This window comes from Rhineura floridana, chromosome 2 (genome assembly GCF_030035675.1).
Source record: "Rhineura floridana isolate rRhiFlo1 chromosome 2, rRhiFlo1.hap2, whole genome shotgun sequence".
NCBI classification, from domain to species: Eukaryota; Metazoa; Chordata; class Lepidosauria; order Squamata; family Rhineuridae; genus Rhineura; species Rhineura floridana.
Window position 1 is genome coordinate 135,471,211 of NC_084481.1, and position 26,967 is coordinate 135,498,177.

Below are 26,967 nucleotides of genomic sequence, written 5' to 3' on the forward strand. Positions count from 1 at the left end.
CAATTTTTTTTCAAAAAAATCTTCATGAACATTCTCCAGCATTTTAGTACAAATTTATCCTAATAAGCACATTTTTGCAAACAGTTTTGACTAATTTTTTGCAAGCTGTTTCTATATATATAATGCATTTTTGCATGTTATTGTCACTATTATATTTATGTTAATACACATTTTCCCCTAATATGTACATTTTTGTAAACAGGTTTTGGTTGGTGAACGGCATTGCAAAATTTTAGATGTGTTTTAGTACTCATATTGTTTTGGAAAGTGTGAATTTAATAGTTTCAGTTTGAAATATGAACTGAATTGAAATTTGCGCCCATCCCTAGCTTACAGTAGATGCTCCTAAACTGTGAGTTACCAAGTTATCACAAATAACTTCACCTAACTTTTCACAAACATTCCACAGAGCTGATGAAATGTTTGAATTTGGGATTAATAGAACTCAAATGGATTGAAAAACACTGTTCATTAATTCACACAAAGAACTATATTTCCTTATTTATTTATTTATTGTATTTGTATACCGCCCCATAGCCCTCTCTGGGCGGTTTACAGTAACTAAAAACATTAAAACAAATATACAAATTTAAAACACATATTTAAAAAACAATTTAAAACACAATTTAAAAAATTTAAAAACAATTTAAAAATACATGCTAAAATGCCTGGGAGAAGAGGGAAGTCTTGACCTGGCACTGAAAAGATAACAGTGATGGCGCCGGCACACCTCATCAAAAAGATCATTTCATAATTTGGGGGCCACCACTGAGAAGGCCCTCTCCCTTGTTGCCAGACTCCCAGCTTCCCTCAGAGTAGGCACCCGGAGAAGGGCCTTAGATGTTGAGCGTAGTGTACGGGTGGGTTCGTATTGGGAGAGGCATTCCATCGGGTATTGTGGTCCTAAGCCGTGTAAGGCTTTATAGGTTAAAACCAGCACCTTGAATCAAGCTCGGAAACAGGCAGCCAATGCAAGTGGGCCAGAATTGGTTTTATATGTTTGGACCGTCTGGTCCCTGTTACCAATCTGGCCGCTGCATTTTGCACAAGCTGCAGATTCCGAACCATCTTCAAAGGCAGCCCCACGTAGAGTGCATTGCAGTAATCTAACCTGGAGGTTACCAGAGCATGGACGACTGAAGCCAGATTATCCCTGTCCAGATAGAGGCGCAGCTGGGCCACCAACCGAAGTTGGTAGAAGGCACTCTGTGCCACCAAGGCTACCTGAGCTTCAAGTGACAGAGATGGTTCTAGGAGAACCTCCAAGCTACGAACCTGCTCCTTCAGGGGGAGTGCAACCCCACCCAGGACAGGATGGACATCCACCATCCTGTCAGAAGAACCACCCACTAGCAGCATCTCAGTCTTGTCTGGATTGAGCCTCAGTTTATTAGCCCTCATCCAGTCCATTGTCATAGCCAGGCAGCAGTTCAGCACATTGACAGCCTCACCTGAAGAAGATGAAAAGGAGAAATAGAGCTGTGTGTCATCAGTATACTGATGGCAACACACTCCAAAGCTTTGGATGACCGCACCCAACGGTTTCATGTAGATGTTGAACAGCATGGGGGACAGAACTGACCAAGTCCAGGGTGCCGAGCAATGTTCCCCAAGCACCACCTTCTGGAGGTGACCTGCCAAGTAGGAGCAATGCAGTACCTCCCATTCCCAACTCAGCCAGTCTTCCCAGAAGGATACCATGGTTGATGGTATCGAAAGCTGCTGAGAGATCAAGGAGAATCAACAGAGTCACACTCCTCCTGTCTCTCTCCCGACAAAGGTCATCATACAGGGCGACCAAGGCTGTTTCCATGCCAAAACCAGGCCTGAAACCCGACTGAAATGGATCCAGATAATTGGTCTCATTCAAGAGTGTCTGGAGCTGGCCCGCAACCACTCGTTTAAGGACCTTGCCCAGGAATGGAACATTTGCTACACATATCCTTGTACCCATAATCACTGAAATTGGGGTGACATCACCCATGTTTCTCCGTACTAAGACTCTTCCTAAACACCTGATATGGACCCTGCACGATCTCACCAACAAAACCTGCCTGAGCCAATTATCCCAGTAGGCCTCTGCAAGAATTGGGAACAGTCATACCTATTCAATTTTTTTCACACAGGGCCCATCTGCTCCCCCTTCTGTCTCACACACAGGGAGGGCCAGCCTTCTGCCAGTTACAGACTCTCACTCTGAAGGCATCTGGCAACTTTCTCCTATTATTCAGTTCACTGCACAGGCTCTCACCCTATGCAGGAACTACACATGCACCACATGCCCCCCTCACCAATCTCCTCTAGATCGGTTTAACAGAAAAATAATAAAACAATTAAACAACAAAAAATATATATTCTATTATTATTTATTTATTATTTTATTTAGAGTTTTAAATAAAACTCTATAAATATTTATTTATAGAGTTTTAAATAAAATGAGCCAGTGTGGTGTAGTGGTTAGAGTGTTGGACTACGACCTGGGAGACCAGGGTTCGAATCCCCACACAGCCATGAAGATCACTGGGTGGCCTTGGGCCAGTCACTGCCTGTCAGCCTCAGAGGAAGGCAATGGTCAACCCCCTCTGAATACCGCTTACCATGAAAACCCTGTTCATAGGATTGCTGTAAGTCGGGATCGACTTGAAGGCAGGCCATTTCCATTTTCCAAATAAAATGTCATTTCCTTTTAGTATTATATACTCACTGGGTACTGTAAATATCCTGGGCATCCAATCTCTGTAACTTTTTCTTAATTCCACAGAAACAAATACAAAAATTAATTACAATCCTCTTTATATTAATTAACAATATAGCTATTTTTAAGTCTGTTTCTGACAGCTAATGATTGTCTTACCTCATTTTGGAGATCCCTGATCATTTTGCTCTTCCTCTCCATTTCAGTCTTCAAAAAGTTAATCTGAAAACAAAAAATAGCTATGTAACTAGTCTCCATAAATCCACACACACATGCAAAGAGAGAGAGAGAGAGGAATATTTCACTTTTTATGGGTTAGCATTTGCTTGAGTATCTTATAAGAAAGGTGGTTTTTTCAGTCTGCTCAAGCACTGATATCACTCTTTGATGAAATAATGGGAGACATCCCATCTAAGAACTTAGCAAGGCTACCTTTTATGATGGTGATAATGAAGATAGCTAGGCCATGGAAAAAGAAACAGATTTTTCTTTGAAATGTATGGCAAAATTTGGCAGATGGCACTCTCAGAAAAGCAGATGGTTTTCTCACACATCATAGTAGATGGATGAGAAGGTTAGTTAAACATGATTATTTTGGGAGCATTTGGTTCTCATTCTCATTTGGGATAGCAGAGATCATCATTAGCTCACAATTCCTTTCAGAGAGATGATTTACCTTGAGGGGATTGTCCATGGATATATGCTGTGATCCCAGATTTTGTTGCAAGTTATATTTCCTCTTGGTAGATAATGTATGTAAATGTATGTAAACTGAATGCTCATTGGTTTTGTTAATTGTTAAAAAACATAAAAAGAATATTAAAAAAGAAAACACATTACTGTGTTCTCTGGAGACAATACTACTTCAGGATACATTAGGGGGTCACATATTGGAATGATCTATTTTTAAAAAACATTTCTACAGATGGAAAGCTACTTTAGCAGATCACAGAGAATGTTAGCCAAAACCCTTTCCTCTAACACTCCAACTTTCCAGATAATGAGAGAATTTAATCACTTCTCACATCTTAGCCCTTAAACAAAATCCTGGTCCTCTCTAAGGTTACCAGATCTCTGTCTTTTGGCCGGAGACTCCTGTTTTTGGGGGTCCTTTCCAGGTCTCCAGGTGACTTGCCTTAATCTCTGGACTGTCAGCTTGCATTTTTAAAAAATTAAGTTTCTAGGTGGTCTGTTCCCTATACACCAAAATGTCACCCCCACTTCTTTTAGTTGCTCTGTTCTGCTCTAATCCCTGCCCTTTCAGGTTTTTAGCCAATAAGAAGTCAGGGTTGTGATTGACAAGGAAGTAACTATAGAGCCAAAAAACGACAGAGTCACAAAACTTGCTTTTTCCTTGCAACTCAAAAAATGTGCTTTTTCCTGCTTTTCTGAAAATCTCACAAATTGAATAAGTAAGCTTTCAGTCTTTTTCTCTCTTGTGTGTAGGAGTCAGACAGGTTTAAATTTTGAAGAGTGCAGTGTTTTGCAAACCTTCCCAATGTGAATCCAGTACTTGCTTTTCCAGAATAAACATGCCCGGAGTAAACCCCATTGAATTTAATAGGTCTTACTTTTGAGTAGACATGGTTAGGATTGTGCTGTAAATTGATGGGACTTTTGAGTGAACATAGGAAAGAATTAGGTTTGTGTTGTATATCTTTCTCTCCTCCTCCAATCCTATATTTAAAGCAATTAGGCAGGGCTTACTTAGGTATCACTGTTTTTATTATGTAGTAAACTAATGCTGATTTTTTAATGTTCTATAATGACCAATTGGTTTTGACAATAAACTATTATATGGGGTTTATGTATTTTTACATATCCAGTGTGTGTGTGTGTGTATGGGAATCTTTCCAACAACCCTGTGAGGTAGGGTTGCAGTCTGGAAACCAAGGCAGCTCACAATAAGAAATAAATCCCTTTAAAATCCAATAACCATAAAAACAAGTATAAACAGTTGCAAAACAGCTTAAAGTGGCATGATTCTGAATTTTGGGTTATATGAATGAAGTTGCTTATCACTTGAGGTTGCAGTTCTGTTCCTGTTTGAGTAAGCCCCACTGAATACCTTGGGATTTGCTTTTGAGTACATAAATGTAGGATTGCACTATAAATATCTTTACAGGTTGTGTAAATAAATATATTTCATAGTCATGCTTATATAAATATTTCTTCATACTATGTCCCGATAAGTATCTGATTTCACACTATGGTTTACAATACTTCCCCTACATTTTAAGTGTGCCCTTCATCCTTGAGCTGTTCATGGTTCCCCTCTGTTGTTTTCATACTGAGAGACAGATTAAGCTGAGAGATGGTGAGTAGCCCATGGTCACTCAATAAACTTTATAGCTCATTTCCATTTAAAAAATAATAATTAAAACAATTTACATGCAGGCAAAGTTGATTAAATAGAGCCATGCAGATTTTTAAAGCACATTCAACTTATATTTAAAGCACATGACTTCCCCTAAAGAATCCTGGGAAGTGTAGTTTCCCCCTCACAGTTATAGTTCTCACCACCCTTGACAAACTACAGTTCCCATGACTCTGTGGTGTGATTCATATGCTTCAAATATGTGTTGAATGTGTTTTAAATGAATGGTGTGGATGTGCACTAGGTATGATGTGCATTCATTAGTGAATTGAAAGGAACAATTGTAAAAGATTTTTTTAAAATGGGAAGGGTTGTAGCTCAGTGGTAGGGCATATGCTTTGCATGCAAAGGTCCAACATTCAATTTCTGGAAAAGACTATTGCCTGGAATCCTGGAGAGCCAATGTTGGTCCATGTCATCAGTACTCAGCTAAATGGCACCAAATGGCCTCAGCAGTATAAGGCAGATTCCTTTCTTCTTAAAAATGAAAAGAGACTCAATGGCCACAGTGAAACCAAAATTTATTGATATATTTTAATTACAACATTTATATACCACTTTATTGTAAAAAAAATCTTAAAGCAGTTTACAGAAACAACTAAAACAAAAATATTTTTGGCAGGTATTATTTAAAGACAGGAATTTAAAAATATTCAAAAGAATAAAGCCAACAATGAGTTAAAATAGATAAATAACAATAGCTTCTACCAGCCTGGATAGGCTTGCCTAAACAAAAATATTTTTAGAAGGTGCCAAAAAGAGTGCAATGCAGGCACCTGCTAATGTCAATAGGCAGGGAGTTCCAAAGCTTAGGTGCTGCCACACTAAAGGATCAGTTTCTTACAAGAGCAGAACAAGTACTATGTACCACCCATAACATGGAAAGCACAGCTTGAACTTGGCCTGGTAGCAAATCAGCAACCAGTACAGATTTCAGAGCAGAGGTATTATGTGCTGATAGGGTCTCACTCATGTCAGCAATCGTGCCACAGCATTCTGTATTAACTGCAGTCCCCGGGTCAGGTTGTGCTGGATTTCTGGGACCTTGGCTGACTGGCTGCCAGGATTTTTTTAGATTGCATTTTTGGTTAGGAATCCTGACTGGTTGTGGGATGCTTAGTTTTCGGCCTTACTCATAGGAATCTTGTTGTGGTTGGTATGCTATTGCATTTAAGAAATCATAACTGTCTTTTGTTTTTCTTTTTGTATTTACATTTCATTTACCTTTATCCTCACTCCCTTTCATCCACAGAAACAACAACAGTGGTTCCATGCGCTCCACTCAACCTTCTTAAACCCACTGATGATGCACCTTGTTGTTTGTTTCTTGTCCAACAGTGGTAAAAGAGAATTCACATACTGGGCAGCATGGCTGCAATTGTTGTTTCCAAGCTGCTGCCTATGAAGGTAGGCCAAATCATGTGTCATTTCTCTCTGTCAATTATATTCACTGGAATTAGGTTGGCTGATGAAGTGTGTTTATAGCAGCCCAAGGGGGAGACAGAAAAGGGTAGAGAATCTTCTTATTACTCAGACCTCTTTCTGAAGTGAAGGTCCAAATCTGTAAAGAAATTTGGATGTTAAAAGGTAGGGGCAGGGCATTCCAGGCAGGGGGTTGCCAACCCTACTTGGATATGGATATTTTTGCAGAGGATCCCTAGTAAAGCTTTAGCAACAACACAATCCAAACCATATCTACTGAGAAGTAGTCCTATTGAGTTATATGGGGCTTAGTAAGTGTGTATAGAATTGCAGCTTTCAGGGGCATCCATCTTTACTTCTTAATGCTCCCATCTAACATCTCCATAACACTAGGCTCCTTTCTTCCTACAATGGCCTTCTGGTGAGTGGGCTGGCTTGAGGGCACTGAAACCCTTTTTGCCAGAAGCGAGTTGGCTAGATAAAATGTTCCCTACCCAGCCTCCATCTTTTAGCTATCTTAATTTCCAGTCAGATAAATGTTTTTGTATGAATTGTATGCACCAAGCAACTGTGATTGATGATTAATGTATCATGCTTAATGACATTACTCGGATCCGCCCTGTGATGTTACTTGGACCCATCCAGTGACATCACTCAGACCTGTCCCGTGACATCATTTGGATCTGCCCCATGACATCACTCCGGCACCCCCCCAAAATCTCAGAGTTTGGGATGCTTCTGACCTGGCAACCCTAATCCTCTCCCTTTACTATAGGCCTATCCATATAATTAGCATCTAAACTTCCTACATGGAAGATTACTGGAGATAAACATGACAAAAGAACTAATGCTGTGCTATAATCTGCCCTCCAGTTTCTCAAAAGTTTTTCTTCTCTATGAAAGAAGCTTCAATTTCTGTGTCTCATTCTCAGGACATTTGAGTACAGTAGTGTAATGGCAAATTCAGAAGTGCAGGGTCCCTTCATGATAGTCCCAGCCAGACACCCTCCCATCCTTTTTTTTTTTACAATGAGATCCTTGTCAATGCCTTCTCCCACAACAACATACACCCCTAGGAGCCAATAAGCATGAAAGGGGTGTCTTTTAGCTACTGAGAAGGGTCTTCTCAGTGACTGACTCACCTTTCATGCTGATTGGATCATAGGATGCTGGATATATTGGAACCTTGATGCAACCCTGCTGCTAAAAAAGTACGGGGTCGAAGGCCCCTGAGACCCCAGACAACTACACCACTGCTTGAGAACTTCATTAGAATATCCATGGGTAGAATATGAAGCTTATCATATCATTCTGAAGTACCCAAGTGTGGTGTGTATGGTTTACTTTTGAGCAAACACTTCTCCAGTACGCTGCAGTCTCCCTGGCTGTCCATTGCCCCTTATCTAGAAGAGCTCTATTGGAGGAGTTATCTCATGATGTTTTATGCTGGGCAGTAACTGAAGCAGGGGCACCCGAAAGCCTACAGAGTGCAGACCACTGGTAGGATGATTTGTTGAAAGAAAGAAAGAACACCCAACAAAGACCCCTTGAAAGTAAGGGTAAGCATATCAAAAACTCTGTGCTCTCCCCATGAGAATTTCACTGAAATTTTATCTCCATTTTGATAGTTTTGAATACAATTTTGTTTCCCGTTATTTGATGAAGAATGGTTTAAAAATCTCAAACTTAAATATGATTGGCTATGATACATTTCAATACCTTAATAGGGCTTCTTAACACCATACATTTAACGTACACACCCCAAAGAAACCTGGAAACTCTAGTTTGTTAAGGACACTGTAGCTCTGTGGAGGTAAACAACAGTTCCTAGGATTATTGGGGGGGTGCTTTAAATGCATGGTGTGTATGCAGCCATACTCAGACTAAAAGGGGTCCATTATTTCACAAGAACCCCCCCGACACAAAGCAATAAATATTTTCCGTGTGTTCTTCTTTTTGTCACATGATAGTGCAGCTATCATTTTTGCAAACATTTTATTAAAGTTTAGAATACACTATATGATAAAATATCTGCTAATATGCAATTCCATAACCATATGCATTTTTCTGCCATGCGTATCATTTGGTCAGGAAGATCACACTGGCCCATGTTCACCTCATTCCTACTTGATGTTTGCATATGGGATTTCACAAATGTTATAGCTGATCAATTATGCACAATTAATTGTGGCTTCTATATGATTTCTGTAAGAATTCCAGTTTTTTTAAAGTATTTATTTAGAATACCTGTAACCCACTTTGTAGACGTGAGAGGCTGACAAAGTGGCTTACAAAAATTCTCAAAATAAGATCACACACAAATCTAGGGCAGGAACAGATATCACATGGTGTCCAAATGGAACCAGAATTGTTCAGACAACATTTCCTGTCTTTGGCCTTGTTTGTCTTTAGTATGCCAGACAGGAGCTCCCTCCAAAGTCTTCTGAGGCAAGCAGTGGGGCTGAGCAGAAGGATTTTATTCAGCCTATAATGGAAGCAAGTCTTCCCTTGCTGGCAGTTGGCAATTGCCAGGCAACAGATCCCACAGAGATCTCCTGAGGCAAGTGAGTGGGGGTAAGCAACTAGAGTTCACTGAACCCATGGCTGAAGCAGTCTTCCCTTGCTAGTAGTTGCCAATTGCCAGGCAACAGCTCCCACAGAGGAGCGAGGGGTTTACTTTTGAGCAGCAGTAAATGTTGAGAGGTTCAATCCTGAAAACAAAATCAGTTGAATTGTCCCTGCATTATCTCTGGATAATCACATCCTTTTTTAAAATTCAACAGATTTCTCCCACACGTATCAAACTCACTAGAAGTGTATTATTGTACTGTGTCAACCTACTTAATTCCAGGTATAACATTCCTGTTTATAGCTTTCTTAAACCTATAAGGAAAAGCCTCTTGGCATTCTCACCTCACTTCCAATAAGTCAGAACAACCTGATGAAGCATAGGTGAATTCATTTCACACATTTTTCTTAAATGACTTCAAAAGCTTTGAAGTGGGATCTAAACAGTGTTTATTGAATCTCTCCTAATTCCCTCTTCAATTGCACTAATTTTTCTCTTCTCTTCTTGAATGATGCATAGGCAATGATTTTGTCAGCTATCTAGCTCTTAACTACAACCCACAAGATTATCTATGATGGGTCTCTGCATTTGTTTTCAGATAATGAGCAATCTCCTCTTAAATCATCCAGTCAAAACTGAGATCAGAAACTAATGATGTATTATCAAGATGAACGATATAAGCAACACAAAGACAGGAAGACATCAACAGCCCCAAATCACTGTGACATGGTGGGAAAGACCTTATTCAAAGCTGTTATGTTTTCAATCATGAAACAAAACAAAAATCTAACTGAAAACAGTTGTTAGGATGTAAATGTAAAATTATTTCGCTAAAGAAAGGAGTTCAAGGTACATCTTGTACACACTTACCCCATTCTAGGAATGGAGGAGAATTTCGTTCAGTCCATATTTTTAAGCAAATCAACTTAATTCATATGTCCAGGATTAACTCACAGATCAAAACATAATTATCTTTCAGAATTTGAACTACTCCAATGCCAGCAATACTCTCTTTTCCTTTTTCCTCATCAGCTTCACATAACTCACCTCTCTTCTGCCCAGCTTCTCTATTCTTTAACTGCCCTTCTTCCTACAGTTCAATTGCCCCTTTTCCCAACATCCCTATCTCCTTGGTAACAGTTGCCTGGAACAATTCACATTCTCCTGACCTTACATTATTTCCATTTATGAATTTATATCCTGTTTTTCAACGCAAACAGCCTCCACAGAGCGGTTTACAAACATTAATATTACTACTACCACTATTACTATTACTACTTTGGTAAAAAGTGACTAACAAAAGTCTCCAGGCGACTTACAATACAGTAAAAACAAAAATATAAATGTCGTAAAACAGAACAAACACCCATAAAAGCCACAGGAAGCTTGGTACCATACTAGTAACAAAAACATCATCAGTCTATTAAATGCCTGGGGGGGGGGAAGACAAGTTTTACCTGGTGCTGAAAAGATGTCTATGAAAGCACCAAGCACGCCTCATTGGGGATACATAAATAGGGAGCTACAACTGAGCCTCCCTCAGAGCAGTGGCCTGGAGAAGGACCTGGGCCATGTTAAAATAATATCAGAAACAATCATCTAAAAAAACATTTAAAATATCAAATATTTACGAATGGCATTAAAATTTAAGGAAACAATATGATGACCTAAGGACACACGATATACTTTACTACACATTGCAAAGGAGAAGAATTTGACACAAGGACTGCAATTCTTGTAATGTGCTATAATGGAGGAGGAAGTCCAGCAATTTTCACCATTTTTCCTTACCTTTAAATCATCTGAGACAACAGCACGGATAATTGCAAACAAATCCCTTCTCAGCTACCATGGAATATCCGTTCGGAGACATTTCACAAACCTGGCTAATCCAATTTCCTTGCTCACAAAGAGAACTCCAACAACAAACCTTATCTCTCCACAAGAGAGGAGGAAGTCTTCCTCGAACAGCAGCAAAAATATATCAAACTCTGGAAACTTGGATCCATTCCTGGAACAGCTTCCTCTTAAAAGCACATTAAACATGAACTGCTCTTCACTATCATCAGGATCAACTATGCTGGAAAAGAATTTATCCCCTTCGACTCCCCCAGCACAAGAAACATTAAACTTTGAAACACTTAACTCCATAAACTCTGATCTTATTATTTTGGATGAAGTAAGCTCCTCCCCACTACCAGCTCCCATTTTTGTTCCGATACCGTCACCTTCTTCTCGGGGAAATAGTAAGGAGAATCAAGATCTTTCGTTTGACTTTGCTTGTGAGGGAGAGGAGGAACTACTAAATAGTTTCCATACATTCACTGAGAGTGAACAAAGCGAGGTCATAAACAAAATGCAGAACCTGTTAAACAATCTAAGGGCAAAAAGGACATGCTCCAGATACTTGGAGGACTATGAACTGAACTCACCATCCAGCATTCAAGTTTCTCCTTTGAAAGTTCCCTTAAAGGTACTGCCACATTGTTACTCAAATGTTTGTAGACCCAGCACAATATGTGATGTGATAGTACATGAGGTTCCTGAACTGACTTGACAACCCTTATTAAATTCTAAAAACTCGATTCTAACTTGTGAATCTCCTGAAAAAATGGTAAACCCTCATTTCAGGACATCACAGCACTCACTTTGCAAATCCTATACAGCAAAGGAAATTTCTAATCCTACGAATTCAATTACTAGTGCATGCCAGGTTTCTGTTCTCTCACCTAATTTTACATTCCACCTTCTCTCCTGGAACATTGCAGGGTGGAATGCCAAACAAAAAAATCCCGACTTTATTACTTTTCTGAACAAATTTGACTTAATTTTCTTACAGGAGACGTGGTGTACCCTCAAATTAATAGTGGATGGTTTCTCTTGTTCATGTTTACAAGCGACCTACTCCCAACCCAGTTCCAAAGGCAGACCCAAAGGAGGCCTAGCCATACTCATTTCTACTTCTGTAACAGCTCACTCTATAAGTTTAATCCCTTGTAAAAACATTGCACAGGCTACTTTATTATCTTTTAGTACATTTAGTAAATTTATTATTATTATTATTTTCTCTTCTGTTAGTAAATGTTTATATTCCCCCTCATGCCTCTAGGGCACAAATTGACCGTGACTGGGACGTTCTTGCCAATTATTTAACATCACTCAAAGCTAAATTCCCCAAAGCGCTCCTCATTGTTACGGGTGATTTCAACGCCAGGTCTGGCCCCCACAATGATGCGCTATTTGCTTCAAACCTCTGGGGGGGGCGAGGACACCGCCCCATACTTCCCAGGCTATGCTAGGACTTCCAAGGACCTCAAGATAAATTATGGTGGAATATGTTTATATCGATTCCTTGCTAGCCACAGCCTAATAATGTTGAATGGTCATAATCAGATAGATTCATGTGCGGAATTTACCTACATTTCTGGCCTCGGGTGCAGTGTCATCGATTATGCCTTAATCTCGGGACTTCCGGGAAGGGTGACTTAGCCTGTGCCTGCTTTTGAGACGGGCTCCTGCCTCAAAAGAAGCTTATTCAGATATATCAGTCAGATTTTTTTTTTTTTTGACTGATTAAACTTCTCCCGGGTAGGGAGAAACGAAGAGATTAACCTCAAAGCCTATTTTTGTTGGGACGACCAGATCTCATTAATTTATGGGACGAGGTCCAGCCGACGAAGGTGGGACGGATTTTCAACAACAAGCTCTATCTGATAAAGCGAACGTTCATCTTATCTTCTAAGAGAGAACGCACTAACAGGCAAGCACCCTTCTTTCTATATTTTTCTTTTACTTGACTTAAATTGTTGCTGTTTAAAAGAGATTTGCCAGATTGATCGGTTTTTGACATCTCACTGGGGAGCCATAACTTCTCTCTGCTACTCACTAATTAATAGCTTATCTCTGTTTTTGTTGCAAAAAGCTGTCCTGGATTTGCATTCTAAAGATATACACAGAAGAGGGATTTCTATTCCAGATTTTTATTTTGAAGAATATTATATTGTCTGAGACTACTCTCTTTTTGGTCTATTTTATTTTGACGAATCTGTTTCCTGACGACCGCCATTAATTGTTTCGATCCTGGGAACTGCATTTTGTTTACTTAAGCATGGAGAGATAAGGCTGTCTGCTCTGTTTATACTGTGATGTCACCAAGTTTGGAGTATTAACCCAATTGTTGCTGAAATAAGAAGTGGTTTTCCTATATTTTTCTTTTAAAATGGCAATTAAGAAAGTGGCTGAGAATCTGGAAATAACTATGTTTCAGAAAATAATGGATGAGATTGAGATAACGAAACAAAACCTGCGACAGGGTTGTAAGGAGCTGAAAATTGAATTGAGTAAAATGAAGCAGGAGATTAAAGATATAGGGGTCCCTGTGAGAGAGGTGACCCTGGAAGGGGTCCCTGTGAGAGAGGAGACCCCGGAGATTGGAACAAACGTGGAACAGGAAAAAGATTTGGAGTCTATGGACTTTAGAAACAAAATCTATTGTTTGGAGACACAGGAGATTAAAGACATAGGGGTCCTTGTGAGAGAGGAGACCCTGGAGACTGGAACAGGGGTCCCTGTGAGAGAGGAGACCCTGGAGACTGGAACAGGGGTCCCTGTGAGAGAGGAGATCCCGGAGATTGGAACAAACGTGGAACAGGAACAAGATTTGGAGTCTATGGACTTTAGAAATAAAATCTATTGTTTGGAACTCAATGTTATCTCTGAAGAAATTAATGAAGATTCTAGAGATAAAGTTATCAATGGCATGGATAATCTTCTGGACTGGATTGATGTGATGGAGCCCAATATAGAGAAAATCTATGGAATTAACTGCAGCCATGTGACAATGGAAAAACTTTCAAGAGATGACCCAGTGTATTTTGAAAAAAAGAACAGAGATATGATTTTACAGCAGTATTTCAGCAACCTATTCAGAATGGATGGCAAGAAAATATTTGGGATAGAGGTAATTCCCATCAGACTCTTACTATATGACTATGGCTTTGACAGCAAGATTATTATGGAATACTGATAATGGAAGATTGGATACTGAAATTACTGGACTTAACAAGACTACTGAAGATGGAAGATGGAAAATGGAACTAATAGGGATAATAGAACAATGGCTACTGAAATTACTGAACCTAACAGATTCTGATGTGATGGATTAATTGAAATGTTTATTTTGACTATGGTTATGACAATAAGATTATCATAATTAGTAATGAGATGGATTAATCGATATGCTTATCTGGAAAAAAAAATTGATAGATATATTTCTTAAAGAATTGAAACCTCTCTTTGACTTTTTGTGGAAAGAATAAAGTAATGTTTATGAGATTTGATGATTAAGTAAGATAACTACTGGAGGAAAGTGATTTTATAATATGACTTAAGAGACAGGATTGTTATATATTATAGACTTATAACTGATTTGATCTTTGACAAATGGGAAGTCAATATTTTACTCTTTATTTTTTTTTTTTGTTTTTTTTTTCTTTTTTTTTTTTTTGTTTAACTATTTTTGATTTTGTTTTTTGTCTTTGAATGTTTCATGATTTCGTCTTGTATGTTTTATGAAAATCTGAATAAAAATTATTGAAAAAAAAAAGATTATGCCTTAATCTCGCATTCCCTGTTCAAGTTTATTTTAAACTTTTCTGTCGGCTCCAGACAGGATAGTGATCACCTTCCCCTTCCCCTTTCCTTTTATCTACCAGAACGTGGTCGCTTGCTCCTTACCCATAAACCAATGGTAAATCCAATCCACCCCACCCATAAAAGGACCTTTTGGACTCCCACAATAGCCTCTAATGTGGCCTTATTTCTCACTTCCCCCTCTGCCCTGTCCTTACAGAAGGAGATCATGCATGCTACTGATCCATATTTAGCGTCAATAGCGTATAATTCCTTAACTACAAACCTTAAAGCCTCTATTATCCTGTCATCTTCTTCCTTCAGGGCTCCTCCTACCACTGGTTTTCCCAGATGGTTTGATAAGGACTGTCTTGATGCTAAGAAACAGCTAAGACGGTTATACCATCAATATCGACACCAAAATTTAACCACCCTCCCCCCTGAGTATTTTATTATCAAAAAATACTACAAGCATATGATAGTCACCAAAAAAAGGCAGGTGATGCATGAAGATTGGGAAGCCTTAATTCAAGCTTCCAGATCAAATAATTCGAAGTGTTTCTGGGAGCTGGTCTCTGGTTCCATGAGACCACTAAATCCGGCCCCTTGCCACATTTCCCCATACCTCTGGGAGAAATATTTCTCTGCAAGCAACGAGACTGTAAATGCCGTTTCCTTTATTGATAATTTAACAAATCTTCCCACTTGGCCACCTGTAACCCAAAAAGAAATTATTGATTTGATTGCTAGCTTGAAATCCGGCAAAGCTCCCAGACCTGATAATATACTTTCTGAAATGTTGAAAGCGCACCAAGCTTGGTGGGCCCCTCTTCTAGCAAATTTCTTTACTCTGATCAATAACTCTGGATGCTTTCCTGAGTCTTGGCTCGAATCCATAGTTATCCCTATATTTAAAAAAGGGAACAATGAGGACCCAGCAAACTACCGCCCAATTAGCCTCCTCTCCATTATTGGCAAACTATATGCCTGCTACTTAAAAGAGAGACTCTCATCTTGGTTGGAGGAGGATAATATCCTTGGAAAGGAGCAGGCAGCTTTCCGGAAAGGTAGGTCTGGGATAGAGCACTGTGTGATTTTAAATCACTTAGCTGAAAAATACAAGAACCGCTGGGGTAACGGCCTGTTTGTTGCCTTTGTCGACTTGAAATCAGCTTTTGATTCCATCCCTAGGGAGATACTATGGGCGAAATTCGCAAAATCTACGATTGACAAGAGACTACTCTTCTTAATTAGCCGTCTGCACCACCACACATCCTTTCGTGTTAGATGTAGTCGTGAAGGACATCTCACAAACCCCGTTACTACAACAAAAGGAGTCAGACAAGGCTGCATACTAGCCCCACTTCTATTTAATTTTTTCATGAATGATCTGTCCCTTTATTGTCAATCCCCGGACTTCCACCCCCCTAAGTTAGCGAACCTGCATTGTCCTCTGTTATTGTATGCAGATGACGCTGTTCTCCTTTCTGTTTCTAAAGTAGGACTCAAACGCCTAACAAAAGCTTTTATGAGTTTCTGTCATGATAACAAACTATCTATAAACTTTTCCAAAACTAAGATCTTAGCTTTTGCCAAGCACTCTCCTGCTCACGTATGGACAATCAATACCCATAAAATAGAACAGGTTTCTCATTTCAAATACCTTGGTATACTATTTCATTCCTCTCTGTCCTGGACTCCCCATATCCGAGGGGCTATTTCTACTGCTCGCAACTCAGCCAGTGGTATTTGAAGGTTCTTCTTCACTAAAGGAGGACAATACATTCCGGCAGCCCTAAAGGTTTTTAGATCCAAAACTATTTCTCAACTTCTCTACGGGGTACCTTTATGGATTGGTGCCTTCAACTCCTCTGTGGAGGTAGTTCTCTCCTTGTTTCTCAGACAAATTTTTGGTGTTCCCAGGTGCGTTCCTGCGGCGGTCCTTAGGTTAGAATCCGGCCTAGTCTCACTTGAGTCTCAAGCGTGGATGGCTGCCCTAAATTTCTGGCTTAAAATGTCTTATGAAAAATCCACTGGCTATCTCCCTTTACTCTGGGAAGACTCTTTTACCTCGAAATGGGCCCTAACGTTTAAAAACTACCTTGCAAGTATTGGCCTTTCAATTGAACATCTGATGTCCCACGCTCCAGAGACAGTTAAACTTTCTATCTGGACTCGTATCAGTGATATGGACTTCCAACGCTCCATTACCGCAGCCACCTCGACCTGTTCTCCTATTCACTTTGGTCTGAGCTTTGCGCCTATGCTTAGTGCCCCTTATCTGGAAACTCTCACGATCCTCAAATATCGTCTAGCCTTTACAAAGGCTAGATTTAACTGTCTTACCTCTGCCTTACTTGAAGGGAGATTTAAATGTATCCCGTATGCAAACCGATTATGCCTTTGCGGTGTCAGCGCCATAGAAACTCTCTCTCATATCATCTTTGAGTGCGCCCTATATGATGATATTCGCTCCAAATTCATAACCCCCATCATAAATAAATACCCCTACAAACCGCTTGACTGTTTACTTTTACATCTTTTGTCAGCGGCTAATAAGGATACTATCTTGCCAGTCGCTAAATACATTTTCGCGGCCCAATCAATACGGAGGGCATCTATCCCTTCAGAAGCTTCCGCTACCTTATTGTAACTGTTTCCCTTGTTCTATTGTTTTATTGTTTTAACATGACTGCATCTTTGTAACCTCTTGTTATAAATGTACGTAGTTTTATTTATAAATGTTTTTGGTCTATGACTGTATCAATAAAGATTGATTGATTGATTGCAAAGGAGAAGAATTTGACACAAGGACTGCAATTCTTGTAATGTGCTATAATGGAGGAGGAAGTTCAGCAATTTTCACCATTTTCACTTTCCCCCTGCAGCTACCTGAGTCACCTCCCACTCTGTTCCAGAAAATCTCCTGATCTTCCAGAGCAGCTTTTCAGGGGGCACAGCTGGCTGCCCAGAAAGGAGGAACTGGCAAAAATAGCCTCCTCAATCCTTCCCTGCAGCACTAGAAGAACTCGGCTGAGCGCAAATGTGGGTCAAACCCCATATTTTAAGTGCTAAGACTGAAGTTAGGCACTGAGCACCAGCAAAGATTTTCCCATTTCAAATCCATAGTAATCAGTTCAAACTCTGTGTCACCCATGGAATAACACATGTGAACCATCTTCATTCAGCTCTAAGCTATATTTTACTTATTTTACTTATTTAATAGTTGAAAGACAAGGCCAAGAGAGTTAAATATCTCAAAAATGTTTGGGTTTAAAAACACAATATTAGAAGCTCAGCTGGACTATGAAGAAGGATATCACCAGGGCCTAAAGGATGCCTGAGTGGTTAACGAGCAGTCAAAGTTATTAGAAACAAGAAGGCTTCCTTTAGAAAATGGAAGTTTTGTCCAAATGGGGAATAAAAAAAAAGAACACAAACTTTGATAAAAGAACTGCAAGCAAGCAATAATTTATTTATTTATTTATTTATTTAATTTATTAGTCACCCATCTGGCTGGCTGTCCAGCCACTCTGGGTGACGTACAAAATAAAAACATACAAATACATTAAAACATTAAGAATCTCAACAATAATGACTTCCGGGAAGGGTGACTTAGCCTGTGCCTGCTTTTGAGACGGGCTCCTGCCTCAAAAGAAGCTTATTCAGATATATCAGTCAGTTTTTTCTTTTTTTTTTGACTGATTAAACTTCTCCCGGGTAGGGAGAAACGAAGAGATTAACCTCAAAGCCTATTTTTGTTGGGACGACCAGATCTCATTAATTTATGGGACGAGGTCCAGCCGACGAAGGTGGGACGGATTTTCAACAGCAAGCTCTATCTGTTAAAGCGAACGTTCATCTTATCTTCTAAGAGAGAACGCACTAACAGGCAAGCACCCTTCTTTCTATATTTTTCTTTTACTTGACTTAAATTGTTGCTGTTTAAAAGAGATTTGCCAGATTGATCGGTTTTTGACATCTCACTGGGGAGCCATAACTTCTCTCTGCTACGCACTAATTAATAGCTTATCTCTGTTTTTGTTGCAAAAAGCTGTCCTGGATTTGCATTCTAAAGATATACACAGAAGAGGGATTTCTATTCCAGATTTTTATTTTGAAAAATATTATACTGTTTTGAGACTACTCTCTTTTTGGTCTATTTTATTTTGACGAATCTGTTTCTTGACGATTGCCATTAATTGTTTCGATCCTGGGAACTACATTTTGTTTACTTAACTATTGGAGAGATAAGGCTGTCTGCTCTGTTTATACTGTGATGTCACCAAGTTTGGAGTATTAACCCAATTGTTGCTGAAATAAGAAGTGGTTTTCCTATATTTTTCTTTTAAAATGGCAATTAAGAAAGTGGCTGAGAATCTGGAAATAACTATGTTTCAGAAAATAATGGATGAGATTGAGATAACGAAAATTGAATTGAGTAAAATGAAGCAGGAGATTAAAGATATAAGGGTCCCTGTGAGAGAGGTGACCCTGGAAGGGGTCCCTGTGAGAGAGGAGACCCCGGAGATTGGAACAGGGGTCCCTGTGAGAGAGGAGACCCTGGAGACTGGAATAGGGGTCCCTGTGAGAGAGGAGATCCCGGAGATTGGAACAAACGTGGAACAGGAACAAGATTTGGAGTCTATGGACTTTAGAAATAAAATCTATTGTTTGGAACTCAATGTTATCTCTGAAGAAATTAATGAAGATTCTAGAGATAAAGTTATCAATGGCATGGATTATCTTCTGGACTGGAATGATGTGATGGAGCCCAATATAGAGAAAATCTATGGAATTAACTGCAGCCATGTGACAATGGAAAAACTTTTAAGAGATGACCCAGTGTATTTTGAAAAAAAGAACAGAGATATGATTTTACAGCAGTATTTCAGCAACCTATTCAGAATGGATGGCAAGAAAATATTTGGGATAGAGGTAATTCCCATTAGACTCTTACTATATGACTATGGCTTTGACAGCAAGATTATTATGGAATACTGATAATGGAAGATTGGATATTGAAATTACTGGACTTAACAAGACTACTGAAGATGGAAGATGGAAAATGGAACTAATAGAGATAATAGAACAATGGCTACTGAAATTACTGAACCTAACAGATTCTGATGTGATGGATTAATTGAAATGTTTATTTTGACTATGGTTATGACAATAAGATTATCATAATTAGTAATGAGATGGATTAATCGATATGCTTATCTGGAAAAAAAATTGATAGATATATTTCTTAAAGAATTGAAACCTCTCTTTGACTTTTTGTGGAAAGAATAAAGTAATGTTTATGAGATTTGATGATTAAGTAAGATAACTACTGGAGGAAAGTGATTTTATAATATGACTTAAGAGACAGGATTGTTATATATTATAGACTTATAACTGATTTGATCTTTGACAAATGGGAAGTCAATATTTTATTCTTTATTTTTTATTTTTGTTTTTTTCTTTTCTTTTTTTTTCTTTTTGTTTAACTATTTTTGATTTTGTTTTTTGTCTTTGAATGTTTTATGATTTTGTTTTGTATGTTTTATGAAAATCTGAATAAAAATTATTGAAAAAAAAAAAAAAAAGAATCTCAACAATAATAATAACACCTAACCCACCCCAAAAGCCTGCCTGAAGAGCCGGGTCTTCAAGGCCCGGCAGAAGCTCATCATAGAGGGGGCATGGCATCATTTGGAAGGGAATTCCACAAAGTGGGGGCCACAATTGAAAAAGCCCTCTCCCTAGTTCTCACCAGTCGAGCTGTTTTAACTGGTGGGATGGAGAGAAGGCCTTTTGAGGGTGATCTTGTTGAGCAGCATCCCTGATGATGTTGGAGGCGCTCCTTCAGATAGACTGGGCCGAAACCGTATAGGGTTTTAAAGGTCAGAACCAACACCTTGAATTGGGCCCAGAAAACAACTGGTAACCAGTGCAGCTCCTTCAGCACTGGAGTGATGTGATATTGCCGCCGGCTGCCTTTAATCAGGAGAGCTGCCGCATTCTGTACCAGTTGCAGCTTCCGGACCGTTTTTAAGGGTAACCCCACGTAGAGTGAATTACAGTAGTCTAGGCGAGAGGAGACCAGGGCATGTACCACAGATGGGAGCAGATGGTTGGGAAGGTAGGGGCGCAGCCTCTGTATCAGATGGAGATGATACAGTGCCGCCCGGCTCACAGCCAAGACCTGAGCCTCCATGGACAGCTGGGAGTCAAGAATGACCCCCAGGCTACAGGCCTGGTCTTTCAGGGGCAATTGTGCCCCACTGAGCACCAGGTCAACATCCCCCAACCTTCCCTTGTCTCCCACAAACAGTACCTCAGTTTTGTCAGGGTTCAGCTTCAGCTTATTCCTTCCCATCCAGCCACTCACCGACTCCAGGCACTTCGATAGGGTTTCTACAGCCAGCCTCGGTGAAGATTTGAATGAGAGATAGAGCTGCGTGTCATCAGCATACTGGTGACACTGCAGCCCAGATCTCCTGATGATAGTCCCCAGCGGCTTTATCTATATAAACATAAATCTATGTTGAACAGCATCAGGGAGAGGATAGAGCCCTGTGGCACCCCACAAGTGAGAGGCCAAGGATCCGAAACCTCATCCACCAATGCCACTCTCTGGTACCTACCAGAGAGGAAGGAACAGAACCACTGCAATATAGTGCCCCCTATGCCTAACCTCTTCAGGTGGTCCAGAAGGATACCGTGGTCAACAGTATCAAAAGCCGCTGAGAGATCCAGGAGGACGAGGAAGGTGCATTCGCCCCTATCCAACGCCTTCCTCATATCATCCACCAAGGTGACCAAGGCCGTTTCAGTCCCATGTCCAGGCCTGAAGCCTGATTGAAATGGATCCAGATAATCCGCTTCCTCCAAATGTACTTGCAACTGCTTCGCCGCCACCCGCTCAACCACCTTGAGATGCTAAAGAGATGCTAAAAAAGAATCTGAGGACCACATTGCTGAAAAACATAGAGTCAAACCACAAAAAAATTCAACTATATCAGTAGCAGGAGACTGTCTAGGGAGGAGGTCAGACCGTTGGATGACAAGGGAGTTATTTTATTTATTTATTTATTTATTTTATTACATTTATATACCGCCCCATAGCTGAAGCTCTCTGGGCAGTTTACAGAGTTAAAGATGTGCTAAAGGAGGATAACGATACTACAGAGAAGCTGAATTAGTTCTTTGCATCTGTCTTCACAGAGGAAGATATAGGGCAGATCCTTGTGCCTGAACTAACTTTCACAAGAAAGTTCTGAGGAACTGAGGCAAATAGTGGTGACAAGAGACAAAGCTCTAGGGCTTATTGACAAAATAAAGCAGACAAATCACCAGGTCTAAATGGCATCCACCCAAGAGTTCTTAAAGAAATCAAATGTGAAACTGCTGATCTTCTAACAAAAATATGTTTTTGTTACATTTTAGCATCGTGTTTTTAAATTGCTTTTTAAAAATGTGTTTTTAAATTTGTATATTTGTTTTTAATGTTTTTAATTGTTGTAAACCGCCCAGAGAGCTTCAGCTATGGGGCAGTATACAAATGCAATATATAAATAAATAAAATAAATATGTGAGGCCTCTAAAATCAGCCTCTATACCCGAGGACTGGAAAGTAGTCCATGTAATATCCATTTTTTAAAAAGGGATCCAGGGAGGATCATGGAAGCTACAGGCTGGTTAGCTTAATGTATATTCCAGGAAAACTGGTGGAAAGTATTGTTAAAGACAGAATTGCCAAGCATATAGAACAAGTCATGCTGAAGCAGAACCAGCATGGCTTCCACAAGGTTAAGTCCTATCTTAGTAACCTATTAGAGTTCTTTGAGCGTGTCAACAAGCATACATATAGAGGTAGTCCAGTTGACAATATGTATTTGAGGTCCTGTTGTGAGTCAGTAACTGGTTAAGAAACAGGAAGCAGAAAGTATGACTAAATGGACTGTTCTCCCAATGGAGGGATATGGAAAGTGGAGTCCCCTAAGGATCGGTATTGGGACCTGTGCTTTTTAACTTGCTCATAAATGATCTAGAGTTAAGGGTGACCATTGAGGTATCCAGGTTCGCTGATTATACCAAATTGTTCAGGGTGGTTAAAACAAAAAAGGGGTTGTGAAGAGCTCCAAGAAGATCTCTCTGCACTGAATCAATGGGCAGTAAAATGGGAAATGCAATTTAATATCAGCAAATGTAAAGTGATGCCCACTGGGGCAAAAAGATATGCTCATTGGGCCTGAACTGTTGGTGACTGACCAGGACCGAGACCTTTTAATTATCTCCAGGCTAACTGTTCCCAGTTCCTCCAACCTTTCTTCATAGGATTTGGTCTCCAGGCCTCTCACATCTTTGTCTCCCTCCACTGGACATGTTCCTGTTGGCCAATATCCTCCTTAAACTGTGGTACCCAGAACTGGACACAATACTCCAGTTAAAGTCTGCCTGAAGCAGGATAGAGTGGTGCTAATACATCTCATTATTGATACTCAACACTTTCTATTGATGCAACTTAGAATTGCATTAGCTTTTTTATCCACTGCATTGCACTTCTGACTCATTTGTATCTTGACAACTAATCATTTAGCAGTGTTGCTCTCATTAATGAATTTTGTTGAACCAACAGAGGAAATAGGACCAAATCTGAAGGATTTGTCTGTTCTTTGTAAGGTAAAGGATTGGTAAGAAGTTCAAGAGTACTTTAAAAGCACTTAAATAAGATTAGCAGCATATCTCAGGAGGATTTCATACATCTCTACCTCATCTTTAAAATAAGGCTGCCATTTAAAAACCTGAGAATATAGCACACTATCCAGATGCTGCCCCCCCCCATTTTATCCAAAGACAATGACACTATTTTTCTAGGAGACAAGCACTCACTGCTGCACCAAATTCTGTGTGTGTGTTTCCAAACTTACTGTACTTATGGTATGAAATGAGGGTTATTTTTCATCTCCTGGCCTTTATTATAACAAGCTTTTGACCTTGAAAAGTTCAAATTAGATCCTTCTAAGCACTGAAAAATAGACTACATGTAGATGGTGATAGTCTAGATTTCAATTATTTAACATAAATGATGGATGGAAAGATGCCCATATAGAGTAGGGCCCCGCTAATACAGCGGGTTAGGGACCAGGCCCCTGCCGTAAAGCAGAAATCGCCGTAAAGCGGAACCCCATAGACTATAATGGGCCACGTCGTGTGAAAATGACGTGAAAGCGTCGCAAAATGGCAAAATCAGCTTTAAAACAGGGAATTTCCCCTGATTGAAAGCCGCCGCATTAGCGGAACGCTGTAAACCGGAATGCTGTAAAGCGGGGCCCTACTGTATAGGTGATAACCAATTGTGATGTCCCACTTGCACAACAGACTTCAGTTTATGCAAAATCATAGAATCATAGAAACATAGAGTTGGAAGGGGCCTTGTAGGCCATCGAGTCCAACCCCTGCTCACAGCAGGAAATCCACAGCTAGAGCATCTCCCACAGATAGCTGTCCAGCCTCTGCTTGAAGACATCCAGCGAAGGGGATCCCAGCACCTCCCTTGGCAGTCAGTTCCATTGCCGAACTGCCCTTACTGTCAAGAAGTTCCTTCTAATGTCCAACCTGAATCTACGCTCCTGCAACTTAAAACCATTAGACCTAGTCCTACCCTCTGGGGCAGCAGTGAACAAATCTGTACCCTCCTCTATGTGACAGCCCTTCAGGTACTTAAAGAGTGCAATCATGTCACCCCTCAGCCTTCTTTTCACCAGACTGAACATGCCAAGTTCCTTCAACTTTTCCTCATAAGACTTGCTCTCCATACCGGCTATCATCCTCGTCGCCCTCTTCTGAACCCGCTCTAACTTGTCTATATCTTTCTCAAAATGAGGCACCCAGAACTGAATGCAGTATTCCAGATGAGGCCTGACTAATGCAGAATATAGTGGGACTATTACTTCCCTCGACCTGGAAACTATAGGTCTGTTTATGCAGCCCAAAACTGCATTTGCCTTTTTTGCCGCAGCATCACACTGCTGGGTCATGTTCAACTTGCGATCCACTACAATTCCAAGGTCCTTCTCACACGCACTACTGCTAAGCCGGGTATTTCCCATCCTGTACCCGTGCATTTTGTTTTTGTGGCCTAAATGCAGAATCTTGCATTTGTCTTTATTGAATTTCATTTTATTAATTTCAGCCCAATTTTCTAGTCTATCCAGGTCCCTTTGGATTTTATTCCTGTCTTCCATTGTGTTACCTATCCCTCCCAGTTTCGTATCATTCGCAAACTTCATAAGGCTTTCCTCCACCCCGTCATCTAAGTCATTGATAAAAATGTTGAAGAGTATCGGCCCCAGGACAGAACCCTGTGGCACTCCACTCGAAACCTCCTTCCAGTCCGAAGCAAAGCTACCGACGACCACTCTTTGAGTATGGTTTTCCAACCAGTTGTGAATCCACCTGACAGTATTTCCATCTAGTCCGCATTTGACCAGTTTGCTAATCAAAAGGTCATGGGGGACTTTGTCAAACGCTTTGCTGAAATCTAGATAGATGACATCTACAGCATTTCCACCATCTACTAAGCTAGTGACCCGATCAAAAAAAGAGATGAGATTAGTTTGACAGGATTTTTTCTTGACAAACCCATGCTGGCTCCCACCAATCACGGCATTGTCATCTAGATAGTTGCCAATGGACTCTTTTATTATCTGTTCTAATATCTTTCCCGGTATTGAAGTCAGACTGACCGGCCTGTAATTCCCCGGATCTTCTCTTTTACCCTTTTTAAAGAGCGGGACGACGTTTGCCCGTCTCCAATCCTCCGGCACCTCTCCCATTCTCCAGGATTTCTCAAAGATGATGGCAAGAGGTTCCAAGAGTACATCAGTAAGTTCCTTCAATACTCTGGGATGCAGTTCATCAGGCCCTGGAGATTTGAACTCATTTAGGTTATCTAGGTATTTCCTGACTATCTCCTTATCAATCTTGAACTGCAATCCCGACCCCTTACTGAGATTGCTACCGATGCGATGGGACTCCCTTCCTTCCCTCCCCCATGCAACCCATCACAGCACCCCTAAAACAAATGTGTCCTGGAGGGTTGGGTCCTTCCAGAGCAGATTGGGGGATGCAGAGGGGAAGGGAGAAAGGGAACCTCATCACATCCATTGGCATAACACTGGATCTTGCCCAGTATTATTATTGCATATTATTATTACTGTTGTTGTTCTACCTCCTTGCTTTAAGACAGACCTCTGTGTGCTGCACATGGTGAATCATCCATTAGTATACTATCTGATACACTGAAATAAAGCATGTTTTTAGATTTCTGTGGCTGAGCTTGAGTTATCATAGCAGCATTTTCCCCTTACGAATTCCACTTGCATATATGCAGCAATTTATATTTCTGTTTTCTGTTGCCTGAAGATTCTTGATTCAACCTATTCTATTGGTGAAAATATTATTTAAAACATGGTTTTTTCACTGACCATAATACAAAATATATGTCCACTCACTTCTTTAAAAATGAGAAGCATTTTAATTGCTTTGCAAGTTGCAATATTGGCCTTCTGTCAAGATAAGTGCTTGCTTTTTCTGAACAATAAGAATTATCAAGGAGCCTTACCCTTACAACAGTGCATCATCACACTCATCACTGCCCCAGAGTCCTCGCCATATCTGAGCTGATCAACTTAGGAATGTTTTGGAGCCAAATCAGGCCTCCGCTTCACATGCTATTTCCAGTATGGGTCACTTGAAATGAGAAGGATCCAGTTCTGGAAAAATGTATGCTCCTGACACAGTTAGAGGTCCTGACCTGGTTGCAAGATGGATCAGATATTTACCCCTTTTCCACAAACAGCACTAACCTAAACTTGTTATTTGTTACTTCACATGGGATATTGCTTAGGTTTTCTCCTTAGATCTCTTAGTGACCATTGTGAACATAGTGTTTAAAAGAGAAACATGTTTCTGTAAATACATGGAGAGATGTGTTGGACATGTTCCCACCAGCATTTGTCTGGTGCATAATTGCCTTCCTAACCAATTTTAGGGTGGACATGGGGTGGTCATCTAGGAAATGTGTGCTATAAAACATGTAATGTGACTCTTACAAAGGCCTTGAGTACTTTCTGCAGAGATTCCTTTTTTAAATATCTTGCTAGATTCAGTGGCCAAGAGAGATTTAATTTAGAGATGAGACAGTTTTGCAATGGAATGCTAGAATGATGAAGAAGATGATGCTTTTCAACTCATAGTTTTGCCACTCTGCTTCTGAATGCC

At 40.1% G+C, this 26,967-nt stretch overlaps 1 protein-coding gene across 4 annotated transcripts in view; it reads right to left on the reverse strand.

Annotated features, from left to right (window-relative positions):
- LUZP2 (leucine zipper protein 2) overlaps positions 1 to 26,967 on the reverse strand; it is a 592,171-nt gene that overhangs the window by 301,702 nt on the left and 263,502 nt on the right. For all 4 annotated transcript variants that reach the window (XM_061610611.1, XM_061610612.1, XM_061610614.1 and 1 more), the window contains exon 5: positions 2,855 to 2,917. In XM_061610611.1, coding sequence (XP_061466595.1) covers positions 2,855 to 2,917 — 63 coding nt within the window. The remainder of the gene's footprint in view (positions 1 to 2,854; positions 2,918 to 26,967) is intronic.